At 42.2% G+C, this 20,655-nt stretch overlaps 1 protein-coding gene across 4 annotated transcripts in view; it reads left to right on the top strand.

The window, feature by feature from the left end:
• NBEA (neurobeachin) overlaps nt 1-20,655 on the top strand; it is a 1,081,445-nt gene that overhangs the window by 729,131 nt on the left and 331,659 nt on the right. For all 4 annotated transcript variants that reach the window (XM_075337333.1, XM_075337330.1, XM_075337331.1 and 1 more), the window contains one exon: nt 8,493-8,636. In XM_075337333.1, the coding sequence (XP_075193448.1) occupies nt 8,493-8,636 (144 nt within the window). The remainder of the gene's footprint in view (nt 1-8,492; nt 8,637-20,655) is intronic.

The following is a 20,655-nucleotide window of genomic DNA, read 5'->3' as shown; positions in this document are numbered from 1 at the left end:
AAGAGGAGAGAAAAACTGTCTGAGGACTTGGGGACCACAATTGTTGAAAAATGTCAACAATCTCAAATTTATAAGTCCATCTCCAGGGATCTTTATATTTCTTTGTCAACCGTGCGCAACATAATAGAACATTTTTTACAACCCATGGCACTGTAGCTAATCTTCCTGGATGTGGACAGCAGAGAAAAATTGCTGAAAGGTTGCAATGCAGGATAGTCCAGATGGTGGATAAGCAACTCCAATCAAGTTTCAAACAAATTCTAGCTGTCCTGCAGGCTCAGGGTGCATCAGTGCATAGGTGTTTGGATGCTTTACGCATGAAAAACACTCTCGCAAGCATATCTGTGTTTAGGTACGCTCGGTCCTCAGCCCATTGCGAGCTGCTTGCAGTATTTAAACGTCTCGCACTGGAGGTAACAACAGCATGTATGGATGTAGTGTGCACCAAACAAAAAAAAGGGAATACCCCACCCACCCATGTGATGTGAAAACCCCAAACTGCCCTATTAGTAACATCCATTGGGGTTCAGGCCAAGTCCGGGTCCCAAACCAAACTCTTTCTAAAGTCTGCCTGAATCTACCAAAATGAAATTCCATGGGTTCGCTCAGCTCTATTCAGCAATGCTTGGTAAGCATGCATATAGGACATGGTGGCTGAGTACATTACTTATTTTCTTTTAAACAATTGTATCTACTGAATCCAGCTCTTTCTGTAGCTCTCCACAGGTGGTTCTTGGCTCTTGGACAACTGTACTGATAATTATTTTCTCTCCTCTGTGTGCAATCTTGCGGGGAGCACCTGGTCGTGAAATGTCCTTTCCGATTCCGGATTATGGCCCCAACAGTGGTCACTGGAGCCTTCAGTAGTTTATAAATCCCTCTGTAACCAATGTCTTTAGCATCTTTTGCCACAATAAGGTTGCGAAGGTCTTGAGATGGCTCACTGATTTTACTCATCATGAAATGTTTCTTGTGTGGCACCTTGGTAGTGAGGCACTTTTTTATAGGCCATCAGTTGAACCAGATATTTTTCATCAAGTAGCAGGATTGGTTTCTAATTACTGATAGATTTTAGCTGGGGTCATGATTTTCCATGGATTTTTGCCGTATTCTTTCTTCATGTGTTCATTACTTTTTCCCTGTGTAATTTCTCACATAACATAATTTATGGAGATGTATGGTTTGATTTATTTGCCTTCTAGTAATAAATGCATGTTAATAGCACCTTTAGTAATATATTTACTTAAAAATTGGTGAAGTGTTCAATACTTATTTCATGACAATTTTGACATTTTAAAACTGACATTTTTTTTAAGTTTACACCATCTACTAGTTTACTTTGTGCCAGATATTTACACCAAATTTTTGACATTTGGTGGTTGTTGCACATGGACCACACCTCCTTTTCTTATAAGCTCACACTACCTTTTCCAGTAAGGTCACACCCCCTTTTCCAATAAGGTCACACCTTTCTTGGTGAAAAGGCAGATTTTGTTTTATGTAAATCTTGTCAAAATTCTAGCACGTTTTGCTTGATAAATGTCCCATTGTGGTTTGAGGAAAGATGGGTGGGTGGAATGGGTACAGGACACAAATCATATCATTGGAATTCTTTAGATTCCTGTTTCACTAACAGCCCCCTCTTACATCCTGCCAACCACACTCCCAAAGACCTTAAAGAAGTGGTTCAATAATCACCATTAGTGGCCACATCGCTGTAAAACTCATAGGCAAGGCTTTTATCAAATAGCTTGTGGGGTACGTTCTGCCTCTCAGTAGTGTTATTGCGGTCCGCTCATCCCATGAAGTGACCCCCAGGCTCCGTGACCTCAGAGATCTGGTGATGTCACATCAACTTCCAGTTGACCCGACATTACTGACGCGGTGATGAGCGGTGAAACTCTGCCACAGCCCAGTCACTCAGGGAGACTGGGGCCACCTCGGTGATGTCGGGTCAACTGTAAGTCACGGTCACGGAGTCCGGGGGTCACTTGATGGGGTTGAGCGGACCGCAATAGGGCTACTGAGAGGCAGAATGTACTACACAAGGTAATTAACAAAAGCCCTCACTACAAGATTTACAGCGATTTTTGGCTAAAGCATTATCCGACATATACCTCCAACAAATGTCCCCCAATTATTCCACTGTATGCCTATTACATGGCAAAGTGTATGTTTTTACATTGTGGCCAGTGAACGTCTTTTGACATGACATTGACGTTTGGTTGTACAATATCACGTCGGTGAATTTCCACACTGTATACATTTGACATAGTGATCTGCTGACCGGAGCAGAGCCTTATGCGGGCGTCACATGATGCGATCTATCGTGCGATCGCATGTGCGATCGTACCCGTCCCCATCGTTTGTGCGTCACAGGCAAATCGCTGCCCGTGTCGCACAAAGTCGTTTAACCCCCATCACACGTACTTACCTGCTGAGTGACGTCGCTGTGGGCGGCGAACATCCACTTCCTGAAGGGGATGGGACGTTCAGCATCACAGCAACATCACACAGCGTCCGTCCAATAGAAGCGGAGGGGCGGAGATGAGCGGGACGTAAACATCCCGCCCACCTCCTTCCGCATAGCCGGCAGGAGCCGCGGGATGCAGATAAGCTGTTTTCATCGTTTCCGAGGTGTCACACAGTGCGATGTGTGCTACCCCGGGTACGATGAACAACCGTCGCAAAGTAAAATGAAAATTTTTTTAAAAATAAACGACGAGTACACGATACACGATTTGTCGCCAATTTGTGATTGCTCATAGGTGTCACACGGGAAGACGTCGCCAACGAAGCCGGATGTGCGTCACGAAAATCGTGACCCCCGACGACCTATTGCATGATAGATCGCCTCGTGTAACGCCCGCATTAGGCTAGGTTCATATTTCCGTTGTTTTGCATCAGTCACATGCATTGCTTGACGCTTGTGACTGATGCGTTGTACAACGGATGACAAGAATTGGAATTTATTGTCATGATAAAGCGGATTCTGTTGTAAAACGAGAGAGAGAGAACGATCAGCTGATCGCTCTCAAAAGTTGGCGTCCGGGAGATCAGCTGATCGCTCACAGAAGCCGGCCGCCGGGTGATCAGCTGATCGTTCGGCCGCCGAGAGAGAGAGACATTCATTTGAATGATTAAACACAAGATTTGAGCATGCGCAGTGAAAACATAAGGATTCCGCTGCTCAAAAATTGTTACATGCTGCGTTCCTGCAGCCCGACGGTCAGTCGTTCCAGTAATGATCAGTTGGGCGGCGAATGCAACGCAGGGTCATTAGTCACAATCAACCGCTCATACAAGTCTATGGGAAACAACGGAATCCGCCAAACGGATTGCGTTTATCAGAGCGACGGATTGTGACTGATCGTAAACAACGGAAATGTTAACCTAGCCTTACTTGAATGAATCTGTTAGATTTCATTAAGATGTGGATATATGCAGTAGTTTCCCATAAAATTTGTACTAGTGTGCAAGAAATTTGTATTCACAGCTTGTAGTTATTTATTGGATTTCTTTGGTTATAGTTGTTTTCATTAATTTAATCTCTGGGCTGATTGATGAATATAATGAGTGATATTTTCTTCTCAATGTTCTTCATACAGTATAATCTGAATTAAGAATGATGACTTGCATATGACTTCCCGCAACAACACAGTTTCTTGTTTTTCTACATTGAACTCTATTAAATCAAAGCCATTCTCCATATCCTCTATATTCCTATAGTGCCTTGAAAAATTGAACTTTTCCACATTTTTTACGTTACACACACAAACTTAAATGTATTTTATTGGGATTTTCTGTGATATACCAACACTAAAGCGGGCTTTACACACAGCGACATCGCTAGCGATGTTGCTGGTGAAAGCACCCACCCTTGTCGGTTGTGCGTCACGGGAAAATCGCTGTCCATGGCGCACAATATCGCTTACACCCGTCACACATACTTACCTGCCTAGCGAGGTTGCTGTGGCCGGCGAACCACCTCCTTTCTAAGGGGGGGCGGTTCGTGCGGCGTCACTAAGCAGCAGCCCAATAGAAGTGGAGTGGCGAAGATGAGCGGGACAAACATCCCACCCACCTCCTTCCTTCCTCGTTACCGGCGGCCGCAGGTACGGTGATGTTCCTCGTTCCTGCTGTGTCACACATAGCGATATGTGCTGCTGCAGGAATGACGAACAACCTGCGTACTGCAACAGCAACGATAATCGGGATAGGAATGACGTGTCAATGATTAGGTAAGTAATTTTGTTAACTGTCGTTCCTGCGTTTCACACGCAACAACGTCGCTAACGAGGCTGGATGTGCGTCACGAATTCCATGACATCTCGTTAGCGATGTCGTTGCGTGTAAAGCCCGCTTTAGTAACAGGTATTTGTGAAGTGTAAAGGGATGATGCACTGTTTTCTAAAACTTTTCGAAATATAACTCTTAAAATTGTGATGTACATTTATATTTAGCCCCCTGTAGTCTGATGCCCCTAAATAAAATCCTGAGTGACCAATTGTCTCCAGCAGTCTCCTAATTAGTAAATTCACCTGTGTGTAATTTATTCTCAGTATTACTTTAGCTGTTCTCGGAAGACCTCAGAGATTTGTTTAAGTGTGAGAACATTAGGGATCAAGCAGCTTCATGAAAAAACAAGAAACGCACCAGACAAGCCAGAGAAAACGTTGTGGAGAAAAGTAAAGTAGGGTTAGATTAAAAAAAAAAAATTGCCCAAGCTCTGAACATCTTACTGATAATTGTTCACTCCGTCATCCTTAAATGGAAGGAGAATGACTCAACAGCAAATTTACCAAGACATGGCTTTAATTAGAGAAACAGCCATGAGGCATTTGGTTAAGCGACAACTATTAGTCGTATAGTCCCCATTCCGGCCTTTCTAGAAGAATGTCACAAGAGATTATTTTTTAAAAGCAAGCCATAAGAAGTCATGTTTGCAGTTTTCAAAACATCATAAAGGTGCTCTGATGAGATCAGACCAACCAAAGTAGAACTTTTGGGGATTAATGCACAAAATGATGTGTGGTGGAAAACTAACACTGCTCATCACCGTGAAAACACCACCCCCACTGTCAAATATGGTGGTGGCAACATCATGCTATGGGAAGTCTTTTCTTTAGCAGGGACAGGGAAGCTGGTCATAGCTGATTGGAAGATGGATAGCTCTAAATACAGGGCAATTCTGGATGAAAACCTCTTAAAGGCTGTAATAAAATACTTGAAAGTGGGGTATAGGTTCACTTTACAGCAGGACAACGACCCTAAACATACTGCCAGAGCTACAGTGGCATGGTTGAGATCAGACATGTCAGACAAACCTGGCCCAAAGTGCAATTATATTTGGCCTGCGAGAAGGTACCAAATGTCTGCTAGAGCTGGCCCTCCAGTAGACAACACATGCTAGTACTACAAATCCGGTCTGGCACGCTCCTTGGTTACTACAAGGCTGTTTACAACATGCCGCGTAGTAATGGTTCCTCAGCCATGACACACTTCCTGACTGGCATTCACCTGTGCCGGACGTTGTCCCTATATCAGGGTGCACTCACCTTGTGGTCTTCCATACATGTCAGCGTGCATAGCACCTACTACTCGAGTTTATCTCCCCCACAAGCTGGACACAGGTATGCTATTGAGCCGGTGCACTCATGCCATCATTGAATACAATTATAAAGAACCACGAATGAAGATGAATGACCTGATAAGGGTATGTTGTCTAATCTAAAAACGCCTAAAGGGGCAAAGCCACTCTAGAAATGACCCCTGCTGACCCCTCTCTAGCAGGTCAATAATACTTATCTTTTATTGTGCTACATTAAAAATACTTATTTTATGGGGTAATGCATATTTCATTATAAGAAAAAGCTTCCTGGATTGTAGACATTTTTTTAATAAATGTCTAAGTTGGCTTTCGAAGTTGTTTAAGTTTTTAATTTTGGCCCTCTGTGTATTTGAGTTTGACATTTGTGGTTTAGATCACAGTATATTCATGTGTGTGTGAATGGTCCATTCACAGTCCAGACCTAAATCACATTGAGAATCTGTGACCAGACTTAAAAATTGCTGTTCTCAGACATCTCGAGCTAGAGCTCAATTCCAAACAACAATGAGCAAAAATAGCCTCTAGATGTGCAAAGCTGGTAGAGACGTACCGTATATACTCGAGTATAAGCAGAGTTTTTCAGCCCATTTTTTTAATGTTGAAAACGCCCCCTCGGCTTATACCTGAGTGAGTGTCCCACAAAAAATTATTCTCCCCGTTCTCCATTCCCGCGGTGCCCTTGTACCTGATTTTTGCAGACAGCAGGAACAGTAGACCCGTCAGTGATCGCGAGCTGTGCAGGGGCCACCGCTGTTGTCTTCGGTGCTTTACTTCACTTGAAGTATTTGCGGCACTGCAAAGAATTCAAATGAAATAAAGGACTGAAGACAACAGTGGCGGCCCCTGCACCGGCCCATGATCACCGACCAAGGGGTGTATTGTTCCTGGTGTCTGCAAAATGCAGGTATGAGGGCGCCACGGGAACAGAGGACGGGGAATAATTTTGTATGTGAACAACGGCACAATAGGGGACTAGAAGAGGACCGGAATGAGGACATTACTACTAAGGCTGGGGCCACACGGGGATTACTGCGATCCCCTCACATGACACTCTGCTCATGCTGGCAGTATAGCAGAGCCAAGTGCAATGCTAGTGTCCCTGCGACTGAGGTCCGATTGTGCAAGCAGACCTCAGCTGCGGGGGGTGGGCCGGCACTCAGAAGGGGCTATCCGTCGCTGCGTAGGAGCAGGCCAGCACTACGGAGTGGAGGGAGGGATTTATCTCCCTCTCTCCTTCGTAGCCGGCTATTGCCATTCTCGCACTGCACTTGCAGTATACTGGTGTACCGCAAGTGCAGTGCGATTTTTCTCTAGCCCCATAGACTTGAATGGGTGCAAGAGAAACAATGATTGCATTACACCCACAGCATGCTGCGATTGTTTTCTCGGTCTGATTAGGGCTGAGAAAATAATCGCTCATGTGTGCTGAGACACAGGCTAATATTGGTCCGAGTGGAATGCGATTTTTTTATCGCACTCCACTCGCACCGATTTTCATGCCGTGTGTCTTAGGCCTAAAGGGGACAATATGGGTATATTGCTACAGGAGACAATATGGGCAAATTACTACAGGGGACAATATGGGCACAATGCTACAGGAGACAAGGATGGGGCACATTACTACAGGAGACAAGGATGGGGCACATTACTACAGGAGTCAAGGATGGGGCACATTACTACAGGAGTCAAGGATGGGGCACATTACTACAGGAGTCAAGGATGGGGCACATTACTACAGGAGTCAAGGATGGGGCACAGTACATTTTATTGGTATTTATTATTACTTTTGAAATTTACCAGTTGCTGCTGAATTTCCCACCCTAGGCTTATACTCGAGTGAATAAGTCAGTTTTTTATAGTATAATTAGGTGCCTCGGCTTATACTCGGGTTGGCGTATACCCCAGTATATTCAGTAACCCAAAAGACTTTGCAACAGTAATTGCAACAAAAGTTGGTCCAAATGCACATCACAATTTTTAGATTTATATTTTTAAATATTTAGAAAACCAGGTAATATTTCCTTTACAGTTCACAAATACTTGCTTACTTAATGTTGGTATATATCACATAAAATCTCAGTAAAATACATTTAAGTTTGTGGGTGTGAAAAGTTCATGGGATCTGAATATCTTTATTTGAAGGCACTGTATTTTTCTGTGTATAAATCTATATGACCGATATTTATAATATTATTATTATTTATTTATTGACAAAAGGGTACCATAAAAAATAGGATAAAATTAGATTTTAAAATACATTTTATTGTATGTTAATAAAAAAAATAAAAAGTGCTGCAATGGTTAATGTTGAGGTTATTTTGTTTTTCTTTTTTTCTTTACATTCATCTCATTGACGGAGTTATAAAATAAGACAGGAGAAAGAAAGCAGTTCCTTTCCATAAGTTGCTCTTGATTTGTGGAGTGTTAAAGTAATATAGTGGGAGGACAGTCTTTACAAGCCATGTAATGAGCCCGCCCTTGGGAGACCTCATTCCTTCTATGCTTCTTATATTGATTAATGTGACCCTAATTCATAAAAGATTCCCGTCAGGCCATTCATTTAGACAAACGTAGATTTCATACGTCTGGAAACTGAACCTGCTCTTATTTCATGAGAGATCGCCAAATGATTGAAAGCAACGGCATGTGATTGAAAGAATTTTATGGAGGACATATGGACGACGAATGTAGAGAGTCTATAAGGTTTACTTGTTGTGGAGCGGCGGGAGGTTAATAATGCATGTATTGCTCTGGTTAATAGTAAGTTCTAATAATTCCTCGGTCCCTGCACCTGGTCGTGGTGCTAAATATGTCTACAAGTAGGTTAATAAGTTGTATATAAAACTTCTATATTAACGACTATAAAACCTTTGTGTTCTAGGCACAGAAGAAGATGTCATGAAATCGAAGAAAACGTTCCGGAGTCAGGCGGCGGTAAATCAAAATGCGGAAACCGAGCTAATGCTGGAAGGAGATGATGATGCCGTTAGTCTTCTTCAGGAGAAGGAAATCGACAACCTTGCAGGTAACGCATCCTTCTGATATTAAAATCCGCAGAGGACTCTAAAGCCACTATACACACGGCTATAAGGAGATGAGGAACAATTGAATTTAAAAAACAAAAGCCAACATTTCAGCTTCTCATACGTGTTACCGTCAGTTATGGTATTACTTAGAAGTCTCAATAATGGGCATTAGAAGACCACCACCAATGCTTTCACCGTTGGAGAGGGAGTCTTCTTAATTAATCCTCTGCAGATACAGCTCTAATATATGCTGTAATTCAGACTATTACGAGAATCCAGATAATTGGTAGAAAATTGGTCCCTCACTGATCTTAAAAGGAACCCTTCAGGTCATTCATGGTGCCCGAGCAATGGGTAACACGGATCGGAGTCCTTCATTAGTTGTCACTCTCAGATGCTGCCGTGTTTCAAAGAAAATGGGGAGTCTGGAGCGACACAACTGAGATGGCGATTGGAAGGGTTGAGTCAGTGTTGTCTTCTCCATTCCTGTCTCTGCTTGACTGATAGGTCTCTGCCTACGGACACATATAGTCAACTAGTGTTGGGCAGACAGAGGCTGGAGGGAATCTGCCCCTGTGACTAGTCATCTCAGTCACAGTGTTCCCTGCTCCTGCTCTCAACTATATATATTTTCTGAAATGTTGCTGCTTTTCAGAGGGAAATGGATATCTGTAATGATGGAGCTGAGCTACGATGCAGGCTTTCTGTGGTTCGGGCAGCATGAATCCACCTGACTGCTTCCCTTGAAGACAGTGTTCCTCAACTCCATTCCTCAAGTCCCACCAACAGATCGGGTTTTTAGGATTTACTTAGTATTGCACGGGTGTTGGAATAATCACCTGTGCAGGTGACTAAATTATCACTTCAATACTAAGGAAATCCTGAAAACCTTATCTCTATAGGTGGGCTTTGATGACTGGAGTTGGGGAGCTTTGGGCTTGAGCACTTGAGTTGAGGAACACTGCTTTAAGACACCAGAGAATAAAAAAAAGAGAGAGAGACTCAACCATTGTCTATTCCTGTTATTGCAACACTTTGTGTTTTAAAGATATTAAGTGTCATAGCCGTACCAGATCAATCAATGACTACAACAGCTATTGGCTCAAAGGGGTTGTTTGCTACTTGAACTACTCTTTCTTAAATCAAAGAGGGCCTCATTGAAAATAAAAGCAGCTTATAATTGCCTCCAAGACCGGTGCTGTTCTAGCGATATTGGTGCACATTGTGTCATGTGACGGCTGCAGCCGATCAGTGACCGGTAATGGGCTGCAGTGCTCACACTCGCTCGGATGAGACTTGGACGCCCGGGCGAGGTGTGAGAACTGCAGCCTATCAGCGTCCTTTGATTGGCTGCAGTATTAACATAACAATGTCCTACAAATGTTGGAATGGTTGCGGTCTGGTAGGTGGCTATAAACTGTTCTTATTTTCAATAGGGTCCTGTTTGATTTAAGAATGGATTGCTCAAGTAGTGCACAACACCTTTAATCAGGTAAAAGAAAGATCTTTAAAGCGTTTTTGTAAACCATGGCTGCTTTTTTACTTTGGTATTGCAACCACTTAATGGGCTAAAGGGGGTTTTACACAGTAGCGATATCGGTACCGATATCGCTAGCGTGCGTACCCTCCCCCATCATTTGTGCGACACGGGCATATCGCTGCCCGTCGCGCACAAAGTCGCGCTCCCCTGTCACAGGGCTTACCTGCCCTGCTATGTCGCTCTGGCCGTCGAACCGCCTCCTTACTAAGGGGGCGGGTCGTGCGGCGTCATAGCGACGTCACACGGCAGGCGTCCAATAGAAGCGGAGGGGCGGAGATGAGCGGGACATATCCCGCCCACCTCCTTCCTTCCGCATTGCCGATGGAGGCAGGTAAGGAGATGTTCCTCGCTCCTGCGGTGTCACACATAGCGATGACGGAATGACGAACAACATCGCTAATGAGAGGTAAACGATTTTTTGTTTTAGGACGACCTCTCCGCGGCAAATTATTTTGTCCGCTTTTGCGATCGTTTTAGGTCGCACATAACTGTTACACGCTACGATATCGTTAATGACGCCGGATGTGCGTCACTAACGACCTGACCCAGACGATAAAACAGTAACGATATCGTAGCGTGTAAATCCCCCTAAAGGGGCCCTTTGCACACTACGATATTGCAGGAGCGATGTCGGTGGGGAAAAATCGAAAGTGATGCACATCCGGCGTCACTGTAGATATCGTAGTGTGCAAATCCATTATGATACGATTAACGAGCGCAAAAGCGTCGGTATCGTATCATCGGTGTAGTGTCCGACATTTTCATAATGCTGCTGCAGCGACTGTACGATGTTGTTCCTCGTTCCCCTGCGGCAGCACACATCGCTGTGTGTAAAGCCGGAGGAGCGAGGAACATCAGCTTATCTGCGTCACCGTGGCTCACACCGGCTATGTGGAAGGAAGAAGGTGGGCTGGATGTTTACGTCCCACTCATCTCCGCCCCTCTGCTTCTATTGGTCTCCTGCCGTGTGAAGCTGCCGAAGCGATGATGTTCGCTACGGCAGCGATCACAAGATATCGCAGCTGTGACGGGGGCGGGGACTATCACACTCGGCATCGCAAGCATCGGCTTGCGATGTCGTAGTGTGCGAAGTACCCCTAAGAGTTTTTGTTAGACTCCGGCAGCCAATACTACTGATCAGAATCCCAGTTGCTATGACAGATGTTACCACATTTACAATTCTTAAGAACCATTTTTGTTGCCTCGCATCAGATATTTGTTATGTGGGAGTCCGTGTATGTATCATTCTGTGCTTCATCTAAATTCAAAACCATTAGGATTATTTAAAGGGAATCTGTCAGATCAACCACACTCCTAACTACTAATATATGTACATGTAAATCCATTGACACCTTTTATATCTTCTATCTGTTGCTGCATTCCTGATTATTTAGAATTTTCTTAAATTTGAAAATTAGATATTAAGTGCTCTAGACATAAAAGAGCATCTCCTGAACCTCTGCCTCTCCAGGTTGTTCCCCGTTTAGCACCAGCCTCTTGAGCTTGTAGTATAGCTTTTTGTCTGTGTGACATTAGGTGCTAGGCAATAAAATCAGACTGTGAGCCTTCAGTCAAGCTAAAGAAGCTGGTGCTGGGGCAGGGAACAATCTGGAGAGGCGGTGGCTTGAAAAGTGCTGTATCATACCCAGAGCACTTAACATCTCATTTGCATACGTATGAAAACACTAATTACTCAGAAATGCAGCAACAGATAGAAGTTATAAAGGTGTCGATGGATTTGCATTTCAGGTCTGCATATCCATGCAAGTGGCATTCAAGGGCTGATCTTACTGACCCTCTCAGTCAGGAGATAAAGGTTTATGTGATCTATATTTCTGTTTCAGTTTTAGTTCCTTTCGTTCCCAGACTTTTTACATCAAGAGGCAAGTTATGTAGTAGTCTAGTCATTTACTCTAGATCTCTTCTATACAAACTGTTAATCATATCAATAAGTACTAAACATTCTGTCCTGATTTCAGCCTTGATTATTCCATGTAGTTGTCGCTGCTGTCTCCGCCATATACCTCACTAACCAATTGTCTAAATGACCGATAAATAAATTCTCTAACCTCTGATGTTATGTGAACTGAAATGTGAGTGAAACAACGTACACTCAATCTGGCCACACATGCTGGACACAAGGTAGCAGGAACTACCGATCACCACTGTTTACAGTTGTATGCAATGGCCAGTGGCAGACGTCTAAAAAATGTCATCTGCTGGGTTGGGAAATTGCAGCTCTAGTCAGATATGTATTTGACACTCATCTTTATTTTTCGTAATTTTTTTTTTCGTGATTCCTTGATTAACAAGAATTGTCTCTCACGGTGCCCGAGAGATTATTTCTGACAATTTATCAGCCACATCACGGCTGATCATTATCTTACCTGTATGGCCAGCTTAAGTGAACAATTTTTTAGGATAATTAAAATATCTTTAAATGTTGAGATTAATTTTACAGAAAATATATTTTTAATGGCCCATTCTTGGGATATATGTGATCTGCGCAGGTATACATGCACCGCAGGGGCTGGTGCTAGCGTAATACTGTTCCATATTCACTTTTTGCTCAGTGGCTCCAAGGACCAAATTGGGGAAAATTTATTTAGAATGTATCTTATTTAAAGAGTAACTGTAAGGCTATCACACATCCGTTTTTTGCCATCAGGTACAATCCAGCAAATTGCGGATAAAACGGATCCTGCATCAGATCCGTTTTATTTCCCTTAGACTTGTACTAGCGCCCGATTGTGTCAGATGGCCTTGCATTGCATACGGCATCTGACGGATCCGGCGAAATTTCTTTGTCCGGCTGCCGGAAAGGACGCGCAGCATGCAGCGGTTTTTGTCTCCGGCAAAGAAATCGGACCACGCCGTCCGGCATGTTGTCTAATGGAAGCCTATGGGCGTCGGATCCGTTGTCATCTGGCATATGACGGAATCCAACGACTGATCTGTTTTTTTGAACTGCGCATGCTCAGTTTCAAAACGGATCCGTCAAACGGAAGAACCGCATGGAAAAAACTGATGCGATGGATCCGTTTTTTCTCCAGATCCGTCGCATCAGTTTTTTCGCCGGATTGTGATTGATGGCAAACACCGGATGTGTGAAACCAGCCTAATTTGTATATTCATGGGTGACACCTGAAATGAATGGCCAGAAGTGTTCTGCCATGCTCTGCTCTTCTTGGGTAGACCAGCCCAGCTGAAGGCCGCTTATAGAAAGTAGTCAAGGAGAGAGTAATTGAGCATTTCTGCATTTTTCTTTAGTGTGAGTTTCTGGAGGTACTGGTAACTAGTGATGAGTGAGCACTACCATGCTCGAGTGCTCGGTTCTCGCAACAAACAGTTGGATGCTTGGATGGATGCGACTTGAGCAACCAAACATAATGGAAGTTAATCGGGAATCTTTCTGGGATGTCTTCCAGAAAATTACTCGAGTTCCCCATTGACTTCCTTTATACTCGGGTACTGGAGTAACGTCCATCCGAGTGTCTGACCACTGGTTACAAGTACCAAGCACCTGAGCGTGGTAGTGCTCGCTCATCACTAGCTACGAGCACCCAAGCATGGTAGTGCTCACTCATCACTTGTTACAAATACTGAGCACCTGAGCATGGTAGTGCCCACCAGAGAGTGATTACAGCCCCAACACTGTCCCGATGACTGGAAAAGCACACTGACCAATGCAAGTCTATGTTGTAGTTCACATGAACGTTTTTACACACAGGCCAGGGGCGGACATATCATTGGTGCAGCCACACAGGGGCCCAAGAGTTTGGGGTGCCCAATTCTACCTCCAAAGAAGGTGGAATTGTGCATTATGATGAACTCAGGGGCTGCAAAGGGCCCATAAAATGTTCTTGCACAGGGGCCCTTCTTTGTCTATGTCTACCGGTGACACGGACTGATTGTCCACATTGTAAAATTGCATCATGCAGTAATCTGACCCATTTTTCAGGTCATGCTTGCTCAGTAAATGGGTATATTAAGGAATGGAAGCCACATGGACACCATCATATGGCTCCTTTTTATAGAGTCAGTGCAATTATTGACATGGAAACCAGAATCTGTACTATTATCACAAATCACAAATATTACTATTCTTATAAAACACATTTCATAGGATGTAGAAAGCAGATGTCGATGCAGATGCTTCATAAGAACAGTGCATGGTTACAACAATCCCACACCTAAAAAGCAAAAATAATTTATGTAGGGGCAATGTAGCATAAATTTATTGGGATTTTATATATATATATATATATATATATATATATATATAGATAGATAGATAGATAGATAGATATAAAATATAGAAAATTGGTGCCAGATAGGAAAATTCTGATTTCAGAATCGGCACACAAAGGCTTTGAGATCATCCATGAGCATTTATCAAAGTCTTTGTTGATCGTTGCTATCAGTTTTTTCGTTCTTAATGAAATTACATACACTCATCTATACCTCACCCAAGGTGTTCACGTGTCACCAAGTACCTTAACTGCCCCCACTAATAGTTTTATCATACAGTATCCAACTACAGCATTATGTGCATTATTATATTTATTTTATTTCTTTAAAAAAATTACATTATTGAAGTTTATGTAAAAAAAAAAAAAAAATTTTATATATATATATATATATATATATATATATATATATATATATATATATATATATACATATATATATATTGTCAGTTTTTCATTTGCATGAAATTTGAATCCATCCATAATATTAAGAGGCAACACAGGTAAGAGCTAAAGACTTTATGGGCTGTCGATGCTGAGATTTCTGCCAGAACAATTGTCCAAGTCATACAAGATCCCACAAGATTATTGTGGTATTTGGAGAGGAAAAATCAGCGAGCTGAAAAATGACTCGGTTATTGTCACGCTTGCCGGGTATGACAAGCGTGGTGGGGGCTTTCAGACCTGTGTGCGTCTGACGCACAACAAAAAAAAACAAAAGAGACACCGGGGACACAATAACAGTGGGGGACCCTGGCACTAGTGAGAAGGGGGGTAGGTGAGACACCTCCTATCCTCACCTGCAGTTGTCCCTACTCTCCTTGCCAGTTCCTATAGTCTCTGCAAATGTCGCCGAGCAGGAACCTGAGACCCTAAGAAAACTCTATAGATGCCCTGACTAGTGTGGTGCAGGTGAGGTTCACTAGACCCACCACTGCACTAACAAGACACCAGGTAAGGTAAGAGCAACAAAAAAGGAAAAAGCCTGAGTACAGGAAACCTCTACAGCAGATTCTTCCTCCAAGGCGGCCAGAGAACAATGAGTTAGTATCTTCAGCAAGGATTACTGGGAAACACTTCTACGTAACCTGAAGGGGCGTGGCTTCAAAGTAGCTGCAGCTGAAACACTCAGCTAGTAATTGCAGGAAAAGCTGCTAGCAACAAAACTGACATTAACCATTTCAGTACGAAACGAAACAACAGTTAAATGTAGAGAGGCGAAGGTTTTTTTTACAAACATTCCCTAATTAAATGGAAACTTCTACTTTAACGTGTGAACATTTATATATTATATATTTATAGATTATATATAAAATATGGATATTATCCTTTTTGCAAATTCTCCCTCACTGGCATATCATGGTCTTTATCATACACAATGGCCAATTCATCATTGCCTTTGCCCTTTTTTTATGTACTTTTGTGTGTTTTTCACCTTTTTTGTTTCTTGTTTGCACCCAATTCATGTTCTATTTGCGCCTCTTTGAAGTCTATTTTATATGTGCTCGCTTGTTTTTGTGGGCGACGTTTTCCGCTTTGTGAGTGGAATTTAGCGATTCCAGATGGTTTTTTTTCGCCTGATTCATGAATTACAGCTTTTAAAAAAGTTGCTAAATTTGGCACAAGTCCACTCCAGCCCCCCCAACCCCCACCCGCCCTCCCTCTTTTTAGGTGTATTTTTGAGTATTCCAGTATTATCCATTTAGTAACACATTTGACTTCTGGTGCCAAAAAAGTTGCAAACAACATTTAAAACAGGAAAAAAATACTATTTTTGACTTTGTGCCAAGTTCATGACTCACGTGCAATATCTTGAATAATTTAGCGCCAAAAACGGCAAGGCAAAAAAGGGAATGTGAATAAAAAATATAAACAAAGTGATGAACCGGGGCCAATGTCTAACAATAAGGTGTTCTGATTATATTTTTTCCAATGTCTTACATTAATAGTGTGGTACTTTGAAGAACAAATGTAAGGAAAAGACTGATGGCACTTCCTAACATTCTAATGTGAACAGGTGCAGACTGAACATGAAACATAGTAACAAAAAGGAGATAGTGACACACTGCAGTGCTAAGGCTACATGCGCACACTGCATCTTTTTGTGTTCACAAACTGCAGCCAAAATTGCACCTTGTCAGAGAGAGCCTGGAAATGTCACAAAAAATGCTTGTAATTGTAGGTGCGTTTTTGATGCGTTTTTCGTAACGTGTTTTTGTGACAAATGTTGACAAATTTTTATTTTGACAAATAAAACACTGACAAATAAACTGCAATGTGCGCATGGCAAATCTGACTTCTCATAGACTTTGCTGGGAAGTCAAATGCCAGAGAGTTCTGACAACAAAACTGCAGCCAAAAACGCAGCAAAAAAACGCAGCGTGCACATGTAGCCTAAGATATGTATAAGGCTGCTTTCACACATCCGATTTTTGCAGTGCGGCTCAATCCGGCTCAAAAACCTATGCAACTGATGCGGCTAAAAAAACGCATCCGTTGCATAAGTTTTTCCATGCGGCCCGTCCGTTTTTTGACGGATGCGGCTTGGTACTGCGTTCTTTGCCGCAGGACGCCGCATCCGGCGTTCATAGGTTTGCATTGTAAATCGCGTCGGATCCAGCCCGATAAGTTTTTTTCGACGCACAAAAAAAGGTGTCAGGCAATGTTCCATCCGGGCGCCGCATGGGCTAAATATGCCGCATCTGGCAAAAAACGGACGCAACGCAAGGCCATGCGGCACAATACGGCGCTAATGCAAGTCTATGCAGAAAAAACGCAACCGGCGGCAAAAATAAGTTGCGTTTTTTCTGCAAAGCGCCGTATTGTGCCACTCAGCAAAAACCGGATGTGTGAAAGCAGCTGAACCATGAATGTAGAAATGAAGAACATATGAAAATTGAGATACTTAGCACACAAAAATGGCCAGTTTTATGTGAGCCCAACAGCAAGGAGACCTCTTATTTTTGGGTTCCTGCCTACTCTAATGCCTCTGTTTGGGTTAAAAAAAAAAAACAGCTCCAATTGATGGGCGGACAGGAACCTGCAAATGAAGAATTAAAATCGCCTAAGGCTGAAGATCAGGAGTGCTGAATCAGAAGGCATAGCCCTAATGTAAGAAAAAGACTGATGGCACATCCTAACGTTCTAATGTGAACAGGTGCAGACTGAACATCAAACATAGTAACAAAAAGGAGACAGTTGCACTCTGTACTATTAGGATATGTGTAGCAATGAATGTAGGAATATAAACTTGCATTATTGCTATGAAAAACATATGAAAATTGAGATACTCCGCACACAAAAATGGCCAGTGACAACTTTGAGCATTGATTTATTTATTTCTTACTTTTCACATATTGGTACATTATAAAAATGAACATTTACATCAGTAATTTTAAAATGATTGTGTACAAACCTGCAGTCATAAACCAGCTAATAAGAATATATCATATATAATAATGTGTAATGAGCAATTAAGAAAGCAACTAATACACTCTGCATTACATTTTGTAGCCATTTTCAACCAAATTTAGATAATGATAATTTCACAGATTTTATACTGATAAATTCAGACTAATGAAATATTTTGCTCAAAACCAGAATTGCTGAACACTAAAATAAAAGCAAATGTGTTCTGCTATCTTGTATAAAACATAGTTTTTATGTTTCTTTTTTTGTGAAAAAAATTTCTGTCAGTTTTGTAGTTTACAATTATTCCAGCCATTTATTTTATTTTATTTTTTTGTTAGTTTGCTTGGGGTTTTTTAGATTTTTTTTTTTCTCCATTGCAATCCGAGAATTATAACTTATTTTTTTCATTGGTGTGGCTGCTGATTTTTATAGTAATTTTTTTTTCTAATATTTCTAATGAATAAAAGGCTTCAGGCTTTTTTTTTTTTTTAACAAGCTTGATTAAACTCGTTTTATTTTCCCTTTTAAATTTTAGTATCCTTAAGAAATTTTAAGAAGTGATCCTTTGATCACTTGTTTAATGTTGTAGAATGCTTACTATTACAGACCATTCTAGATTTTTTTGGTGTTAATCTGACTGGTATGCTATTACTGCATAACATGATTCTTATAGAGCCTTACATATATTGATAGCACAGTGTATTTTTGTTAGACCCCCCTATCTGCCATGGTAAGCCATCGGCTCCCCAAAATCTGCTGCAGAGTGTCAATAGCCAGAGAGGGAGAACACCTTGGATGTTGCTGCCAATATCTCCATTCAGGATTGGAGATATCTCCAATCACGGTAGTTACCATTATTAAAGGGAATCAATCACCAGGTTTTTGGTACTTCATCTGAGAGTAGCATGTTGTAGGTTCAGAGATTCTGAAGTTAACCACATTTATCTTAGATCACTATGTGCAGCTGTTCTGACTTTATCTCAGAATTGAGTGTAGCAGAGCTGGGAGCTGTCCCCGCCCACACTAGGCTGTCTAAAGAGATTGTGCATTGCCTGTGAGGTGTCAATCACAACAGGGTGTGGGATGCTCCAGGCACTGAGTCACACCAATGTTAATCACAGAGCAATAAATCCTTTAGTATGAGTAAGGGCCGTTTCAGATCAGCGGTATTCTGCAGCACTCACAGATCCGGCACAAGGGCAGTACAGTACTTTACAGTTCTCAGACAGTGCGGCAAGCCCCGGTCATATCCTGTCACATGCTCCAGTCACATGACCCTATGTGCCCGGAGCTTGCCAGTGACCTGTAAAGTACTGTACTGCCCTTATGCCGGATCTGCGAGTGCGGTAGAATACCGCTGATCTGAAACGGCCCTAAGGCTGGAGTCACACTTACGTATGACTTGCACTAGTGCAATGTGAGAAAATCTCACATTGGCCTCGAACCAATGTTAATCTATGAGGCAGCTCCGATCTGCTTTTTTTTTTTTATCTCAGCTCCAATCGTATTGAGAAAAAAATCGTAGCTTGCTGCGATTGCAAGGGTATCTCGTGCTTGACTCGCCAATGCAAGTTTATGGGTGCGAGAAAAAAAGGCATGTCACACGGACCATCCTAGTGACATCTGTTTTTATGGATAACATTCTATCATGTAGCAGAGAACACTATAAATGGTCATGTAAATGACTAACAGCTGCTGAGAAAAAAACGGATTGCACACGGAAAGCGCACTAACGGCACACGGACAGCACATGGATGACAAGTGAGAAAAAATCCTCCTACTCTCCGGCATGAGAATCGGACTGATTTTGCATACGCAAATGTGGCTCCAGCCTAAACAATAGTTCTGCACACAGATAAGAGAAGCATAGATGTTTTCACTTTTTTAACCCTTGCAGCATGCTGACCTCCGCTTACACTGCAAAATCCTGGTGACAGATTCCCTTTAATAGCTGTGCTCCCAATACAATCCCTTGTGTATGGGCAATATTAATTTGTATAAGGGCAACCATATTTATAGATCCATATCATATATAATATTCTAGATTTAATTTTAGCACCAATAAAATGTTGATCTACATTACTGTATCGGGGCTTATACATACAAGGATGAAGAAAAAAAAGAGAAATATTGAGCCACGGAGACATGCAGTCTTCTTTTTTTTTTTTTGATAAACGTGATATGAGACATAAGGTTGAAACTACTGTTAATAGTAGTTAATGTTGGTGTATATTCGCATCTGTGCATTTCAGGTGTCCCAGCGCTCTATATCATGATTAAGGGTGTTGAGACACCTGAAACGCGTAGCTGCTAATGTGTGTCAACATGAAGTTTTCTTCTTATGTCTTGTGTATCACGTTTACGTTAATAAAGAAGTCTGCGTGTCTATGGAGCTGGATATTTCTCCTGTCTTCTTCATCCATTGTCTCCGAGCCATGGTGGAGCCGACTTTCCGCGCTCCGGACAGCAGAGGATACATCACGGTGAGCTGGAACTCTGCTTTATTTCTATTTCTTATACCTGCAACTAGTCCTTATGCATAAGTCCATGAATCACATAAATATTCTGTTTTTGGATAGAACATTTACTCTATGAAGCGCTTCAAATGTCTGATTTTACGCACCTCGTGTCTGCAAAGAAATCACGTAAAGGGTCCGTTTTTGATCTGAGTCATGGATGGGGTCTGTATAAAATCACTGAGCGCCCACCCTGTCCACTAACCGTCTGATTTCTGTTTTTAACATTATACTGGGTAAGAAAAGCTTTGCAATTTATTTTTTATCACCTTAAAATCTGTGATGAATCACTGATGGTAAA

This window comes from Anomaloglossus baeobatrachus, chromosome 2 (genome assembly GCF_048569485.1).
Source record: "Anomaloglossus baeobatrachus isolate aAnoBae1 chromosome 2, aAnoBae1.hap1, whole genome shotgun sequence".
In the NCBI taxonomy this organism is placed as follows: Eukaryota; Metazoa; Chordata; class Amphibia; order Anura; family Aromobatidae; genus Anomaloglossus; species Anomaloglossus baeobatrachus.
Note: the sequence above shows the minus strand (reverse complement) of the source record. Positions and strands in the feature narration are given on the sequence as shown.